Below are 15,678 nucleotides of genomic sequence, written 5' to 3'. Positions count from 1 at the left end.
AGTCTGAACTTCCGGTTTCCTTCTGGTCACAGGCTGAGCTGTACCCAGATCTGTGTGCCCTGAACTCTCCTCTTGCCAGGACCTGCCCTTGCCAGTGTCCTCCCCGAGGGCTGGGTCTGCAGTCACGGTCTCCAGCTGGGGTAAGAACCCCGTCTCCTCCTGACCTCACAGCCCCCTCGAGAAGGAAACACTAGACAGGATAAAGCAAACTATAGATGCAGACACCACAAGGGTTCCTTTAGCCTGGAGGCACCTGAGAAACTCGGGCTTTGAGGCCTACCTGCCCCTGGCCTTACTCCTGCCCCTACACTCCTTTCTGGAAAATGTCCCAGTTCTTATTTATGTCCATCCGAAGTCCATGGCCAGGGAGGGGCAGCCAGGATGTGAGGCCCTGGCGGCTGTTGCTTGACTAGGTGGGACTGTCCCCACCGGGACACCTCCGTATGCCGGAGGCATCCTCAGCGCAGGGACAGAGGAGGACTCTAAAGCTGAGGAAATGGGGAGGTGAGGATTTTGGAACCTGTGGCAGCAGGGACTTCCCCTAGAACCGCAGAGGGAAATACCACAGACTGGAAACAAGTAACAAGGGGAGGGGGAGGAGAAAGAGAAGAAAGGGGAGAGAAGGAGGGAGCTAGGCAGGGTGACAGGGAGTTGAAGGAAGCACCTTATAAGACCTGGGACACAGGCCTGTGGGGGCCCTGTCCTGGGGCTCCAGAGAACAAGTGGTCTGTAGACGCCTCACCTTCATATTAAAGACCCAGTCAGTACAGAAGAGATTTACCCAGTCAGCAAAGACCCAAGAAAGCTTCTGTAGGTACTTAACATAACTGAACTGTACATTTAAAAATGGCCCAGTGAGGGCTTCCCTGGTGGCTCACTGGTAAAGAATCTGCCTGCTGATGTAGGAGACATGGGTTCGATCCCTGGTGCCTGGAAGATCCCACATGCTGCGGGCGACAAAGGCTATAGGCCACAATGACTAAGCCTGTGCTCTAGAGCCTGGGAGCCACAACGACCCAGCCCATGTGCTGCAGCTACTGAAGCCTGTGCGCCCTATGGCCCATGCTCTGCAACTAGAGAGGAGCCCCCGCTCGCGACAGCTAGAGAAAAACCAGTGTGGCAACAAAGATCCAGCACAGCCAAAAATAAACGAATGAATGATAAAAAAATTTTAGTGGCCAAATGGTACATTTTATGATGTGTGTAAGTATGTTGCATAAAAGCTGAAATAAAAGTTTTATGCTATGTCATACCAAAAAAATGAAAGGAAAGGGTACAGTTTCTTTGGAAAACTGCCTGGTAATTCCTCAAAAGGGTAAACACAGAATTACCATTTGTTGTTCAGCCGCCTAGTCGTGTCTGACTCTGCGACCCCATGGATTGCAGCACACCAGGCTTCCCTGTCCTTTACTAGCTCCTGGCATCTGCGCAGACTCATGTCCATTGAGCCATCCAGCCATCTCATCCTCTGTCACTGCCTTATCCTCTTGCCCACAGTCTTTCCCAGCATCAGGGCCTTTTCCAATGAGTTGACTGTTTGCATCAGGTGGCCCAAGTATTGGAGCTTCAGCTTCAGTCCTTCCAATGAATATTCAGGGTTGATGTCCTTTACCATATGACCTAGCAATTCCATTCCCTGGTATATGCCCAAGAGAAATGAAGGCATTCACTCACATGAAAACTTGTACACAATAGCAGCATTATCCATGTTCATAGCAGCATTATCCATCATAACCAAAAAGTGGAAACATAGTATGGTCTATTCATACAATGGAATATTATTTGGCCATAAAGTAATGTACTGACTCACGCTACAGCATGGATGTCCCTCAGAAATGCTACACTGAGGGAAAGAAGCCAACCACAAAAGACCACTCATTGCCTGAATCTATCATATGAAATTTCCAGGATCTAGGCACGTTGGTCATGACAGAAAGGTTTAGTGGTTATGTAGAATTGGGAAGGGGTTGGAGGGAAATAGAAAGCACAGTTAACACAATTTGGAGTTTATTTGTGGGGTGATGAAAATGTTCTAGAATTAGATAGTAGTCATGGTTATGCAACTTTATGAATATATTAAAACCCATTAAATTGTACATGTTAAAAGCATGAACTTCATGGTATATGAATCATATCTTATTTAAAGAATAAGATTTTTTAAAACTTAAAAAAAATAGTCTTCTGGGGAAAGTATAGCCATGACTCCAGAATCCTTGCTGGCAATTCCTTTCCTTTCTGTGACAGGAACCCAGCAGGTTGGGATCCACAGAACTGAGAAGCTCCTGTCTCAGGCATCACAGATTCAGGATGCTCCCAGCAGGGAGGGGAGGCAAGGAAGGATGATGGGAAAGGGAGGACCTCAGGGTGTGAGGAGGGAGAAGAGGGCACAGGCTCCCCAGCTCAGTGCCCGTCCCCTCCTGTCTCCACACTCCCTGGCTCTGGGGCCCCAGCCACATTCCCCATTCCAGGAACCACCTGGTTGTGGGAGAAGCCCCCGTGGGAGAAGGTAGGGAGGTCAGGGACACAGGCAGGAGCCTGGGACAGGCAAGCCAAGGAGTTGACCTCACAGGACCCAGCATCCTGGTCCTCCCGAAAGTAGATGGAGTCAGCAGAATCCATGGAGGGCTCCTGGTCAAAGAAGTTGTAGGGTCGCAAGAAGAAGCCCACACCATTCCCCACTGTCACCGTGTTGGGAATGTCCTCTGCATGTGGGATGTGCAGGAAACCGGCTGTCACCCAGGCCACCAAGTCCTAGTGGGGGAAGAAAGAGGATCATGAGGTCAGGCACTGCTAAGAACACCTCTGCCTCCCACAGTGGCCTCATATGGAAGGACTGAGCTCATCAGCCAGGAAAAATGTGAAATCATAACACTTTCTTCCTTCAGTTCAGTTCAGTTCAGTTCACTTAGTGAGTCCTAAAGACCCCTGGAGGATTCTGACTTGGAAGAAAGTGAGGAGGCTTGTGCTTGCTCCCTCCTCCTCCTCCCTCACCCCACAGGCCCCCTCTCGACTCACTTGCCCAGCAATGGTCTCATTGTTGATGAAGTCACTGAAGTCCAGGGTGGGGCTCCAGGGGTCATTCAAATTATAGATGCTGGTGCTGCTGGGCTCCCCCTCCTTCCGCTGGGTCACGGCCAGCTGGTACCTGCAGGGAGTTTGGATTAGACCCACAAGATCATTGACCCATCCTGCTGCCTGAAGCTGCACTGAGGAGAGGACACTAACGGGAAAGGAGCATAAAGGTCTTAGGGTGTCCAGCCTCGCTCTCGTCCTCTGTCCACTTCCCACTCTCTCTCTCACAAGGTTCCTGCATGTGTTCAATATCACATATCTCAAACATCTACTGGAGAAGGCAATGGCACCCCACTCCAGTACTTTTGCCTGACGAATCCCATGGACGGAGGAACCTGGTAGCCTGCAGTCCATGGGGTCGCCAAGAGTTGGACACGACTGAGCGAATTCACTTTCACTTTTCCCTTTCATGCACTGGAGAAGGCAATGGCAACCCAGTCCAGTGTTCTTGCCTGGAGAATCCCAGGGACAGGGGAGCCTGGTGGGCTGCCGTCTATGGGGTCGCACAGAGTCAGACACGACTGAAGCGACTTAGCAGCAGCAGCAGCAGCAGACACCTGCTAGCCCTTCGTTCAGACTTCAGGTGGGACTGTGGCTCATGCCTCCATGCACATGGGACTCTGGACCTGCATGCATAGGCGCAGACATGGCCTGATTCCCATCTTAGGTCAATTTCAGTATCTCACGTACCTGGGTTTTAGGGAGGACTCCCTCAGAACTGTGCTCCTTTCTTCCTCTTTTCTTCCCTCCTTCAACCTTTTTTTTTGGTATTGGGGTATAGTCAATTAACAATGTTGTGATAGTCTCAGGTGAACAGCAAAGGGACTCGGCCATACAGATTCATGTGTCCATTCTCCCCCAAACTCCCCTCCCATTCAGGTTGCCACATAACATTGAGCAGACTTCTTTGTGCTACATAGTAGGATATCATTGGTTATCCATTTTATTTTTTTTAAGTTTTGGCTGCACAGGGTCTTCGCTGCTATGAGCTCAGGCTTTTTCTAGTTGCAGGGAGCGGGGACTAGTCTTCATTGTGGAGTGTGGGCTCTAGGCATGAGGGCTTCAGTAGTGGCGGCTCAGAGGTCTGGAGTGCTGGCTCAGTAGTTGTGGTGAACGGGCTCAGTAGCCCTGCAGCATGTGGGAATCTTAGCTTCCTGACCAGGGATCGAGCCCATGTCCCCTGCATTGGCAGGTGGATTCTTAGCCACTGGACCACCAGGGAAGCCCAGTTTTAAGTATAGCTGCGTGTATATGTCGATCCCAAACTCCCCAACTATCCCTTCCCCTCACCCTTCCTTCCTGGCCACCATAAGTTTGTTCTCTAAATCTGTCAGTCTGTTTCTGTTTCATAAAGAAGTTCATTTGTATAATTTTTTTTTTTAGATTTCGAATATAAGGCATGTCATACGATATTTCTCCTTCTCTATCTGACTTGCTTCACTCAGTATGACAATCTCTAGGTTCATTCATGTTGCTGCAAATGTCCTCCACCCTACCAATGTCCCTACCCCCATTTTATTGAGAGAGAAGTGACCACTGGTGGTTAAGTTTCATACATTTTACGTTAGGGTGTTCCTCCAAGGAACTTAAAGAAATTTGATTCAACTAGGTTGAGCATACTCCTTAAACTCTTATTTTATGCGGCTGGGTTTCAACTGACCTTCTCCTTCTGAGGAGCTGAAGCCATCACGTCTTTTAATGGCTGCGTAATGTTTCATTGTGTATATGTTCCATATGTTCTTTATCCATTCCTCTGTCGATGGACATTTAGGCTGTTTTCGGGTCTTGGCTGTAAACAGTGCTGTAAAGAGTGCTTCAGTAAACACTGGATACTTTTAGGACACGTGTATACATGAACACATGTATACTTTTAGATCATGTTTTTCTCTGAGTATATGTCCAGAGTGGGATTGCAAGATTGTATGGTAGTTCTATTTTTTAGTGTTTAAGGAATGTCCATACTATGTTCTCCATAGTGGCTGTACTAATTTACATTTCCACAAGTAGTATAGGGGGTGTTCTCTTCTCATCACACCCTCTCCAGCATTTGTTTACGGACTTTTTAATAACTATTTTGACTCAATCTTTTTTTATAAGGTTTTTTTTTTTTTTTTATGTGGACCATTTTCTAAAAGTCTATTGAATTTGTTATAATCTTGCTTCTGTTTCATGTGTTGGCTTTTTGGCCGTAGGAAATATGGGATCTTATCTCCCTGACCATGGATCAAACCCACAACCCCTACACTGGAAGGTGAAGTCTTAACCACTAGACTGCCAGGGAAGTCTCTCCTCTCCAACCTTGATTATGAACATTTTAAACATACAGAAAACTTGAAACAGTAGCATAGTGAACACCCACATACCCACCTCATAGATTCTACTGATGCCTTAAACATTTTTTCACATTTGATTCAGTATCTTTCCATTCATCCACTCACCCAGTAGGCTTCAATTTGAGCAGCCTAAGATTGTGGTTGTAGGAATGCATGTGTGTGAGAATGTGTGGTTATGAGTGTATACACACACCGATGGGAGGTGGGGAACCTGGGTTCCCAGCAACACGTAGCCTTTTGTACCGTCCACCTCCCCCAGTGCCTGCCTTACATCCCATCACTCACCTTGCCCAGCTGAAGGCTCTCTCCATAGAGCTGTTCTGGGGCAGTGGCTCCCCAGCAAAGCTGACCGTCTGGATGCGGTAGCCCCGAGGGTGCCCCCACTTGTTGCTCTGCTTGCTGGCCAGGTACAGGTAGCGAGGGGAGGCCCCTCCCAGGGGGAAGGCGGCCTGCTCCTCGGTCTCCAGCTGCTTCCGGGTCACCTGCAGCCTCTGTATCTGGTGCTCGGGGCTCCAGGGTATCGCCGTGGGGACAAAAGCCATGTCTTCAGCCCAGACCCAGTTCTCCAGTCCTGCAGGAGTGGAGTGGGGAGAAGGGAGAAGCGAGAGTTAGTCAGGCAGCTGCCCTTCCTGTCTGGAGTCTGCCTGCTCCTGGCTTCAGAGTAGGAATCAAAGACAAGGCCAGACTGAGTGTGTCCCTTGCTTCCCTCCCCTCTCCCTAGAATGTCCGTGATCCAGAGATTTGGAGATTTTTCTTCTGGACATCATCTCTGGTAATAACCCCAGATGCCCTACGACTGAGTTTCCATTGACCTTCTCCTTCTGAGGAGCTGAAGGTAGGGTAGTTTACCTGAGGTTGGAGCAGTCTAGCAGGTGATGTGCAGAGTCAGGTTCTTTCTGACCTGAGGAAAACGTCTGCATATCACATCTGAAGCTCCATCATTAGAACTGCCTTCTCATGAACATAAACACAGCAGTAGCTCAATTTACTGAACTTGGAGAAGTTCTACACAGGCAGTGTGCTAAGGGCTTTACATGAATTGATGCTTTACTTACACAACAACTCATTTTATGGATGGGACAACTGAGGCTTAGGTGTGCCCCGGTTTGTCACCAAGGGCACGTGGCTAGTTTCATGGTAGTGCCGGAGACCTAGGTCTCAGTCTGGTTCTGCACTGACTATACATGAGTACCCAGAGGAAACCCACATCAAGTGGCTCCAGCACACATGGACAGCAGACACGCAGGCCAGCGGGAAGGAAAGTCAGACCCCAGGCCCAACACTGCTGGAGCTGAGTGGTGTTTCCTATTGTTTGGGGTTTGGCACAGAATTAGGCACAGTATGTTGCCTACATATTTGTTTTGAACGAATTTATTGGAGTCCAGCTAGGTTCCACATGAGAAGTCAACTCAAGTGACCTGAGGCCAAGGAACAGTAAACAAAAACACGCCAGAAGCCCCCTCCATACTTTCAAAAGATTAGAGGGAGCAGAGACCGATTCAGCAAAGCCTCAGTTGCCTCTTGTGAATTACCGCTCCTAGTCCACACTTCACATTTTTCGCTTACGTGTGTGTTAGTTGCTCAGTCATTTCTGACTGTTTGTGAGTCCATGGACTGTAGGTCTCCAGGATCCTCTGTCTATGAAATCTTCCAGGCAAGAATACTGGAGTGGGTAAGCATTCCCTTCTCTAGGGGATCTTCCCAACCCAGGGAGCGAACCAGAGTCTCCTGCCTTGCAGGCAGATTCTTTACCATCTAAGCCACTGGTGAAGCCTTTCTACTTATAGATGATAACTACAGCCCAAGAGTTCTCTTTTCTGGTACAGCCACACAAGCAAACTCATATGGATAATACTAACAACAATAATAGCTAATACTTTTCCATGCGTATCAGGCACCATTACATGTGCTTTAAGGTTTGCCATAGAGACTTCTCAAGTGGTCCAGTGGCTAACATTCTGAGCTCCCAATGCAGGGGGCCCAGGTTTGATCCCTGGTCAGGGAACTAGATACACATGAATCAACTAAGAACTCGCATGCAACCTGGTGCTGCCAAATAGATAAATAAATACATAAATATTTTTCAGCCTGGATGGCAGGAAGCTTGAGGGAGAATGGATAAAAGTATATGTATGGCTGAGTCCCTTCGCTATCTACCTGAAACTATCACAACACTGATGATCGGTGTTCTAAACACTATTCTCCAATAAAAAAGTTTGTTTGTTTGTTTTTTAATGGATTTCCCTGTCCAATTCAGGGGACATGGGTTCAATTCCTAGTCTGAGAAAATTCCATATGCCTCAGGGAAACTAAGCCCCTGCACATCAACTACTGAGTCTGCACTCTAGAGTCTGTGCTCTGCAACAAGAGAAACCACCACAATGGGAAGCCTCTGCCCTGCAGCTAGAGAAACCCCACACACAGCAACAAAGACACAGCAGTAGAATGTCTTTCACTGGGTTTTCTCTGATACTGTCTCATGATTAGATTGAGCTTGTGTTTTTGTTTTCATGGAGTTTCTTGGGTAAGAAAACCACAGGAATGACATTACACCCTTCTCAGAGCATTGTTTCATGGGGTACATCATGTCCTTATGTCTTATCACCAGTGATGGGGGACTCAAGCAGTTGGTTAAGGTGGTATTTTCCAGCTACCTCCTTTGCAAAAGTTACTGGGAGTTGGTGACGGACAGGGAGACCTGGCGTGCTGCAATTCATGGGGTCACAAAGGGTTGGACACAACTGAGCGACTGAACTCAACTGAAAGTTATTTCAGGGACTTCCCTGGTGGTCCAGTGGTTAAGAATTCATCTTCCACTGCAGAGGATGCAGGTTTGAGCCCTGGTCAAGGAGCTAAAATTTGACATGCCCTGGGGCATCTAAGCCCAAAAGCCACAACTAGCTGACCCCTCACGTTCTAGAGCCTGTTCTCCACAACAAGAGAAGCCCGTGAGCCGCAACTAGAGAAAGCCCAACCATGATGACGAAGAGACCATGCTCTGCAATGAAGGCCCAGCTCAGCCAAAACCAAAAGTTATTTCAAAAGAAAAAATGTTTTCAAACAGTCATTAATCCTCACAACAATCTTATGAGAAATGCACTGTTAAACCATTTTTACACTTGAGTAAGCTGAGATACAAAGAGGATAAGCATAAAAATCTTTCTCTCAGGGTGTGGAGAAAAGGGAACCTTCTTCCATTGTTAGTAGGAATGTAAATTGGTGCGGCCACCAAGGAGAACAGTACGGAGGTTCCTCAGAAAAGTAAAGATAGAGTTGCCATGTGATCCAGAAATTCCACTTCTGGGCCTGGGAGAAAACTGGAATTCAAAAAAATACATGCACCCCAAAGTTCATAGCCAAGACCTAGAAGCAACCTAAGTGCAACAACTGATGCTTAGATTAAGAAGATGTGAGATATACATATACACAGTAGAAGTGGCTAGTGACTACCATATTGAACAGAATAAAAGAATTGAAAAAAAGCATTTCCCAACAAATGCTGGAGAGGGTGTGGAGAAAAGGGAACCCTCCTACACTAAAACCTAAAAATAGAGTTACTGTATGATTCAGCAATCCCACTCCTGGGCATATATTCAGATAAAACTATAATTTGAAAAGATACAGGTACCCCTATGTTCATAGCAGCAGTATTTACAATAGTCAACACATGGAAACAACCTAACTGCCCATTGGCAGGTGAATGGATAAGGATGATGTAATACATAAACACAATGGAATATTACTGAGCCATAAAAAAGAACAAATGAGAGTCAGCTGAACTGAGGTGGAGGAACCTATAGCCTGTTACACAGAGTGAAATAAGTCAGAACAAGAAAACCAAATATTGTATATTAACACATATATATCAGATCTAGAAAAATGGTAGTGGTGAACCTATTTGCAGAGCAGGAATGGAGACATAAACAGAGAGAACTGACTTGTGGACACAGCGAGGGAAAGAGAGGGTGGGACGATTCAGAGTGCAGCATTGAAATACCTTGTGTAAAATAACTAGTGGGAAGTTCCTATATAATGTGGGGAGCTCAGCCAGGTTCTCTGTGATGACCTAGAGGGGTGGGATGGGAAAGAGTGGGAGAGAGACTCATGAGGGAGGGGATATATATATGTATACACACACACACGCTTATGGCTGATTCACATTGTTGAACAGCAGAAACTAACACACCATTGTTAAGAAACTATCTTCCAATTTAAAAATTTCATAAATAATAAAATGCAGCACAAATTGACGTATCTATGAAACAGAAACAGATTTACAGCTATAGAAACAGATTTGTGGTTGCTGTGGGGGAGGGATGATTGGGAGTTTGAGGTTAGCAGACATTAACTACTATATGTAGAATGGATAAACAACAAAGACAGCACAGAGAACTGTATTCAATATCCTGAGATAAACCATAATGGAAAATAATATGAAAAAATATATATGTATGTATAACTGAATCACTTTGCTGCATAACAGAAATTAACACAACATCATAAATCAACTAAACTTCAATTTAAAAAAAAAAGTTGCTCTCACATTTGCCATATATACCTCCAGTATAACCTAAGCCTCCTGAGAGCAGAGATATGGTTTCTTTTGTTAAACTGTTTTAGTGCAGTGCTTGGCACAAATATGCATTCAGTAAATATTTGTTGTTTGCATGAGTGTGATATGTTGTTATGTGAGAAATTATAACTTAGAAAATATATGTACATTATGATCGAAAAATTTTAGTAAAAATCTATACCAGTATACCTTACCATGGGTCTTCCCAGGTGGCTCAGTAGTAAAGAATCCACCTGCCAATGCAGTAGACGTGGGTTCCATCCCTGGGTTGGGAAGACCCCCTGGAGAAGGAAATGCAACCCACCCCAGTACTCTTGCCTGGGAAATCCCATGGACAGAGGAGCCTGGTGGGCTACTGTCCATGGGGTCGCAGAGTTAGTCACGACTGGGCAACTAAACCACCACTCTATAGTATCCTACATAGCACACACCGTGATATATTCTAGAACTGCAGGTGCACAGTTTGAAAAAGGAAAGAATTATTTTTTTTAAGCATGAGGGAATAACTATCTAAAGTTGAAAATCTCTGAGGAGTTCGATGACTTTCATATTTATTCATATACTTTTACATCTTTAATGTTTCAAAGAGATTTTTCTTCTCTTTGGCCTCCCAGCAAGCAGGATATTAGTACCCTGACCAGGGATGGAACCCTGCCTCCTGCAGTGGAAATGTGGAGTCTAACCCACTGGACAACCAAGGAATTGGCACAATGAAAACTTTTAAATCTAGGCTTAAGACTTCAGACTCTTGTATTGGAATCGCTGTCTCTGCTAGCACGTCTTACCTCCCACGTCCAGATCCACCTTGTAGTGGGCACTGTGGGTGTGGATGGTGCCCAGTGTGTTCTCCCGAACCTGGTTTCCGTATCTTCGGGCATCACCAAAGAGAAACACTGAGCTGATGTAGCCCGTGGCATGGAATTTGACTTCTATGGCCCCGTTGGGGTGGAAGACCATATCCCACACATAGTCATAGTTGAGCATCGTGGACACAGACCTGAAGACCAGCACTGTCTCCACAACGCCCCCAAAGTAGTGGGAAAGAAAATCTGAGTGGTGTCGCCTTAGGGGCAGGCCCTTGTTCTGCTCAAACACACAAAAGGCATCTCGTAGTGTCTTGGGGGCTTGGGACTCCAGAAGGAAGTGCCAGTCCACGTAGGTAGCCAGATAGGGACAGTCCACCCCTCGGCTCAGGGGTGTGGAAAAGTACCCCAAACCAAAGTTGGCATCTGCATATCGGCCTCTCAAGGCAGAAGGAGAATTTCCACCATAGATGGCCAAGGCCTCCTGGGCACTGAGTTCATACGCAATTCTCTCCCCTTGGAAGCGGATGTCGAAGATCCTAGGACCATTGAAACCTCCAAGGCCAAAGAAGAAAGTCCACAATGAGGAGGAAACTCGATTCCCCTGGACACTGAAGCGGGGCCCCTGAGGATGGAACTGCAGAGGGGGAGTTGGCCCCGGGGGCACCTGGGACTTCAGGGACCAGGACCCACCTGTGCTGTTGTCTGGGATCACCACCACATTCACCTGGCCAGCCTCAAACTGCTCCTCCAGCTGGGCCAGACTCTCATAGTAACGACCTTGAAAGAACACCTTCTGGATGGTCCATTGGGCAGGGTCTAGAGCCTTGTGGTCTACCAGAAGCTCCAACCCCACAGGGTGCAGGAAGAACCCAGCCCCAGAAATGTTGTAGTAGATGCCAAACCAGGTGGCCCTGTCCCCTGACTGCACGCCACGGGGAGCTGAGTTCATGGTCACCAGGTTCCCTCCTCCTTGTCTGTAGGAGCAGCAGTGGTGGAGGACACCAGCTGCCTGGGGCAGCTCTCTGTCGAAGATCATCTGGTCTATGTCCAGGTACTCTCGGAGAAGCACGGGGCGTCGGTAGTAGGGCAGGGGGCCCCCGTGACGCTCCACGGTCACATCCCGCATGTAGGAGGGCTGGGGCAGCGGCCCCACCACCAGCTCAGTCACATTGGGCTGGGGTTGTTTGCCAAAGAAGACGATGGCCAGTGCCTCCCGGGCAGGTGGGGGGCTCCCCCTGTCCAGGTGGGCCAGGGCTGCAGCCTTGGGGGGCAGCTGCAGCTCTACAGAGAAGACGCAGTTGTCTGAGGGTCGGGCCTGGGCTGCATCCACCAGGTCTGGCCCCAGCTTCTGGGTCAGGAAGCTCATCACAGCCATCAGCTCTTCCCGGCTCAGGTCTGCAAACAGCTGGCTGTGGTCAGGGTGTGTCCAGGGCTGGGCACTGGGGGATCCGGAGGGGCAGCGGAGAGGCAGGCTGGGATGACATTGCTTCCCAACTCCCTCCTCACTCCCAGCACCACCTTCCTCCCTACCCATCACCAGAAGAGTCCACAAGGACAGAAAAATGAAGATGAACATCTCTAAAACTCCTGGTTGTCCTCAGCCTCTTCAATCAGAATGCAGAATGCAAGATAGACAGACAGACAGGACCTGGGTACTCAATGCCTCTTTCAGTCTCTGGAGGTTCCTGGCTCTGGGTGGTCCTTCTGGGCAGTGGCATGATGGGTAAATTCAAGACAAGCAGCCAAGGAGAAAGGATTGGCAGGGAGTGGAGGTTGGGTGCAGGCAATGGTCAAACCAGGCTCAGGAGGTGGGACTGAGGTAGAAACCTGGACTTTAAGTGGTGCACGTCAGCCTCTGTCTTCCTGTTCCAAATCAAACACTCAGGTTCAAGGTTGGGGCACAAAGTGGAGGAGGGCTGGGTTTGTGAGACACAGCTGGAGGGAGGAGAGGAAGATGTGACGGGGGAGCAGAAAGGGACTGTCCTTGGGCTTCTCTCCTGACTGCAAGCCAAACACACCTGAGCACAACCCTCCAGCAGGATTCGCTCCTTCCTTCCTCTAGTCTGGGAAGCCCTCATCACTGTCTTCTGCTTCCCCATCACCAGAATCCTACAGGCACCCACAGGAACCTGGAGAATCATGCTGAGAACACAAAGCACCAGGGAGGAGCTGGGGAACTGAAGGGCTGAGCCAGTTCAACATATTGGAGGCCCTGAGCTCCCTGAGTCACTGGAGGGAAACATTTGGGGGATGGAACCAGTAACAAACTAGAGGGAGTTGGGAACTGCAGTGTAAGAAAGACCGTCTCTCTATCCCAGTGGATCATCACAGGTCAGGGTGCCTGGAACCCTGGCTGTGAACTTGCATCCTGGGCCAAGTTATAAATGCATCCAGCCATCACGGGGCCCTCTCTCCCAACAGGTCTTTCTCCCTGTTCTTCAGAACCTAGCTTCTCTCCAGCTCACGGACTCATCTCCATCCACTGTTGACCCAGCAGGGAACCTGGGCTTGGAGCAGGACAGAAAGGAGCAGAAGCTTCTGTGCTGTGTGTGCCCCCTGGATGTGACTCCCTCAGGTCAGAAGCTGAGCAGCATCTGAAATCTGTTTCCTGTCCTTCACCTCCCATCCCTGCCTGGGCTTCCAGCAGGCAGATGTCACCCCTCCCCATTGCTTCTCATTCCCCTTCTTTGAAGAGAGACAGAGAGAGTGAGCGAGACAGCAAAAGAGAAACTGACTGAGGTTTAACATTTTTCTTGTGCATATACAGACAAGAGGAGGCAAAGGGATCACCAGAGGCCATACCCATTTTTCTGGGTTCAAACACTTGAGAAAATTGAGCCCCCAAGCCCATGTCTCAACTCATTTTAGCTTTCCCTACCCTGCTGCTAAGTCACTTCAGTCGTGTCTGACTCTGTGTGATCCCATAAACAGCAGCCCACCAAGCTCCACCATCCCTGGGATTCTCCAGGCAAGAACACTGGAGTGGGTTGTCGTTTCCTTCTCCAATGCAGGAAAGTGAAAAGTGAAAGTGAAGTTGCTCAGTCGTGTCCAACTCTTTGCGACCCCATGGACTGCAGCCCACCAGGCTCCTCCGTCCATGGGATTTTCCAGGCAAGAGTACTGGAGTGGGGTGCCATTCCCTACCCCACCCCTTCCTAAAACACAAGTTAGTTTAAAGAACAGAGTCAAATCTTGTTGGGCCTATTTATTATTTGAATAATAATAAATGAATATTAATACAGTCATATGGTTCAAAATTCAAAATTTTCGAAACTGTTTATACTACTAAACCTCCCATCGCCTCCCATCTGAGTCCCCACCTCCTGGTTCCTCTCCACAGCAACAACCAGTGTTACCCATGTCTTCTGAATACACATTTCTAAGATATGAAAATATATATTTATGTGATCCTTCCCTGTAAAACACAAGTGGAGGTGTCGTATACACACTTCTGTGCTTTTTCTTGTTCACTGGATTATGATTCCCTATAAAGAGATATAATTACTTTTACAGCTGCATAGTTATTGCTTTTTAAGAGTGTATCAGGATTTATTTAATCAGTCTTCTAGGGACAAGAGTTCTACTGCTTCCCATCTCTGGTTATTTGCAGAGGCAGCCCAGGCTGCCACCACCCAGCTGTCCATAGGAACAGCCTGTGTGGAGGCTCCACCCCTAGAAACCCTGGCTTATTTGCATGCTTACATATGATTGAACAGCACCTGGCCCCATGGTGCTAGTGCCTGGTCTTCCTGTTTTGCCTGCCCCACCTCCCCTGATGGCTACTGCTAAGTACCGAGGGCACTGGTCACACACACACCTGACACAAAATGACCACTCGTCATTAGCTCTGGACCCACAAAGCTATCTAAAGTGCTGCCTAGAGCTGCTGCTGTCTCCATGACCAGCTTCTGCCAGAGGATGCAAGGTCCAAGGCAGATCTATACAAATGGGCAGAAAGAACTGTGAAGAGACTCTCTGCCCCAGGACTGGGGGAAGGGGAAGCTCCCAGACACAGGGAGCCAGATGGGGACTGTCCTCTCAAGCTAGATGTCCCTTGCATTTTCAGACTTCCACAGGCCTGGAGTCAGAAGAGGAGACCAGAGTTGAGAAATGAGAACTGGGGAAAATCTGCTCAGAGCAGAAAGGGAAATCCCAGAAAATAAGAACAGGTAAGAAAGAACAGGAGGTCTGGCTCAGTCTCTTGTGGGGTCCCTGGATCCTGGTATGCACAAGGTTTTGTTTGAGCTCTCCGAATGTCTCTGGCAGGTATGGGGTTTGATTCTAAATGTGATTTCACCCCTCCTACCATCTCATTGGAAGGATTGATGCTGAAGCTTGATCTCCACTATTTAGTCAACTGATGCGAAGAACTGACTCATTGGAAAAGATCCTAATGCTGGGAAAGATTGAAGGCAGGAGGAGAAGGGGACGACAGAGGATGAGATGGTTGGATGACATCACTGAATCGATGGACATGAGTTTGAGCAAGCTCCGGGAGTTGGTGATGGACAGGGAAGCCTGGCGTGCTGTTGTCCATGGTGTCTCAAGGAGTCGGACATGACTGAGGGACTGAACTGAACTGAACTGAAGAACAGGAGGGGGTTAAACAAGAAGGAAGAGAGAGAAAGAGGACTAGAATGAGAGGAAACATGGGCCAAAGAGCTCCTTCCAGCTGGACTCCTGGATTCACCTGGCAGAAACCCTGCCCAGGGCACCTAGGCGGCCATCCCCATAGAGAGCCCCCATCTTCCCCTCCCCAGTGAGGACTGGGGAGTCTCAGGAGAGATCTGGCATGGCCTAAAATGATTTGAGAAACCCAGAAGGCAAAATAAGTAGAAAACAACCAAAACAATTGCCGAAGTTGTCTTCTGGAAATGTTTAATCATCACTCTAG

General features: G+C 48.1%; 1 protein-coding gene across 1 annotated transcript; it reads right to left on the bottom strand.

Moving 5' to 3' along the window:
- Positions 1 to 2,400: 2,400 nt before the first annotated feature.
- Positions 2,401 to 12,360, bottom strand: LOC128065268 (primary amine oxidase, lung isozyme-like). The gene is made up of 4 exons (XM_052658423.1): positions 10,764 to 12,360; positions 5,691 to 5,976; positions 3,016 to 3,145; positions 2,401 to 2,751 (listed from the first exon to the last, which is right to left on the bottom strand). Exons 1-4 carry the CDS (start codon positions 12,358 to 12,360, stop codon positions 2,401 to 2,403), a joined length of 2,364 nt encoding a protein of 787 aa, XP_052514383.1.
- Positions 12,361 to 15,678: the final 3,318 nt, after the last annotated feature.

The sequence above is a fragment of the Budorcas taxicolor genome, chromosome 19 (genome assembly GCF_023091745.1).
Source record: "Budorcas taxicolor isolate Tak-1 chromosome 19, Takin1.1, whole genome shotgun sequence".
NCBI classification, from domain to species: domain Eukaryota; kingdom Metazoa; phylum Chordata; class Mammalia; order Artiodactyla; family Bovidae; genus Budorcas; species Budorcas taxicolor.
Note: the sequence above shows the minus strand (reverse complement) of the source record. Positions and strands in the feature narration are given on the sequence as shown.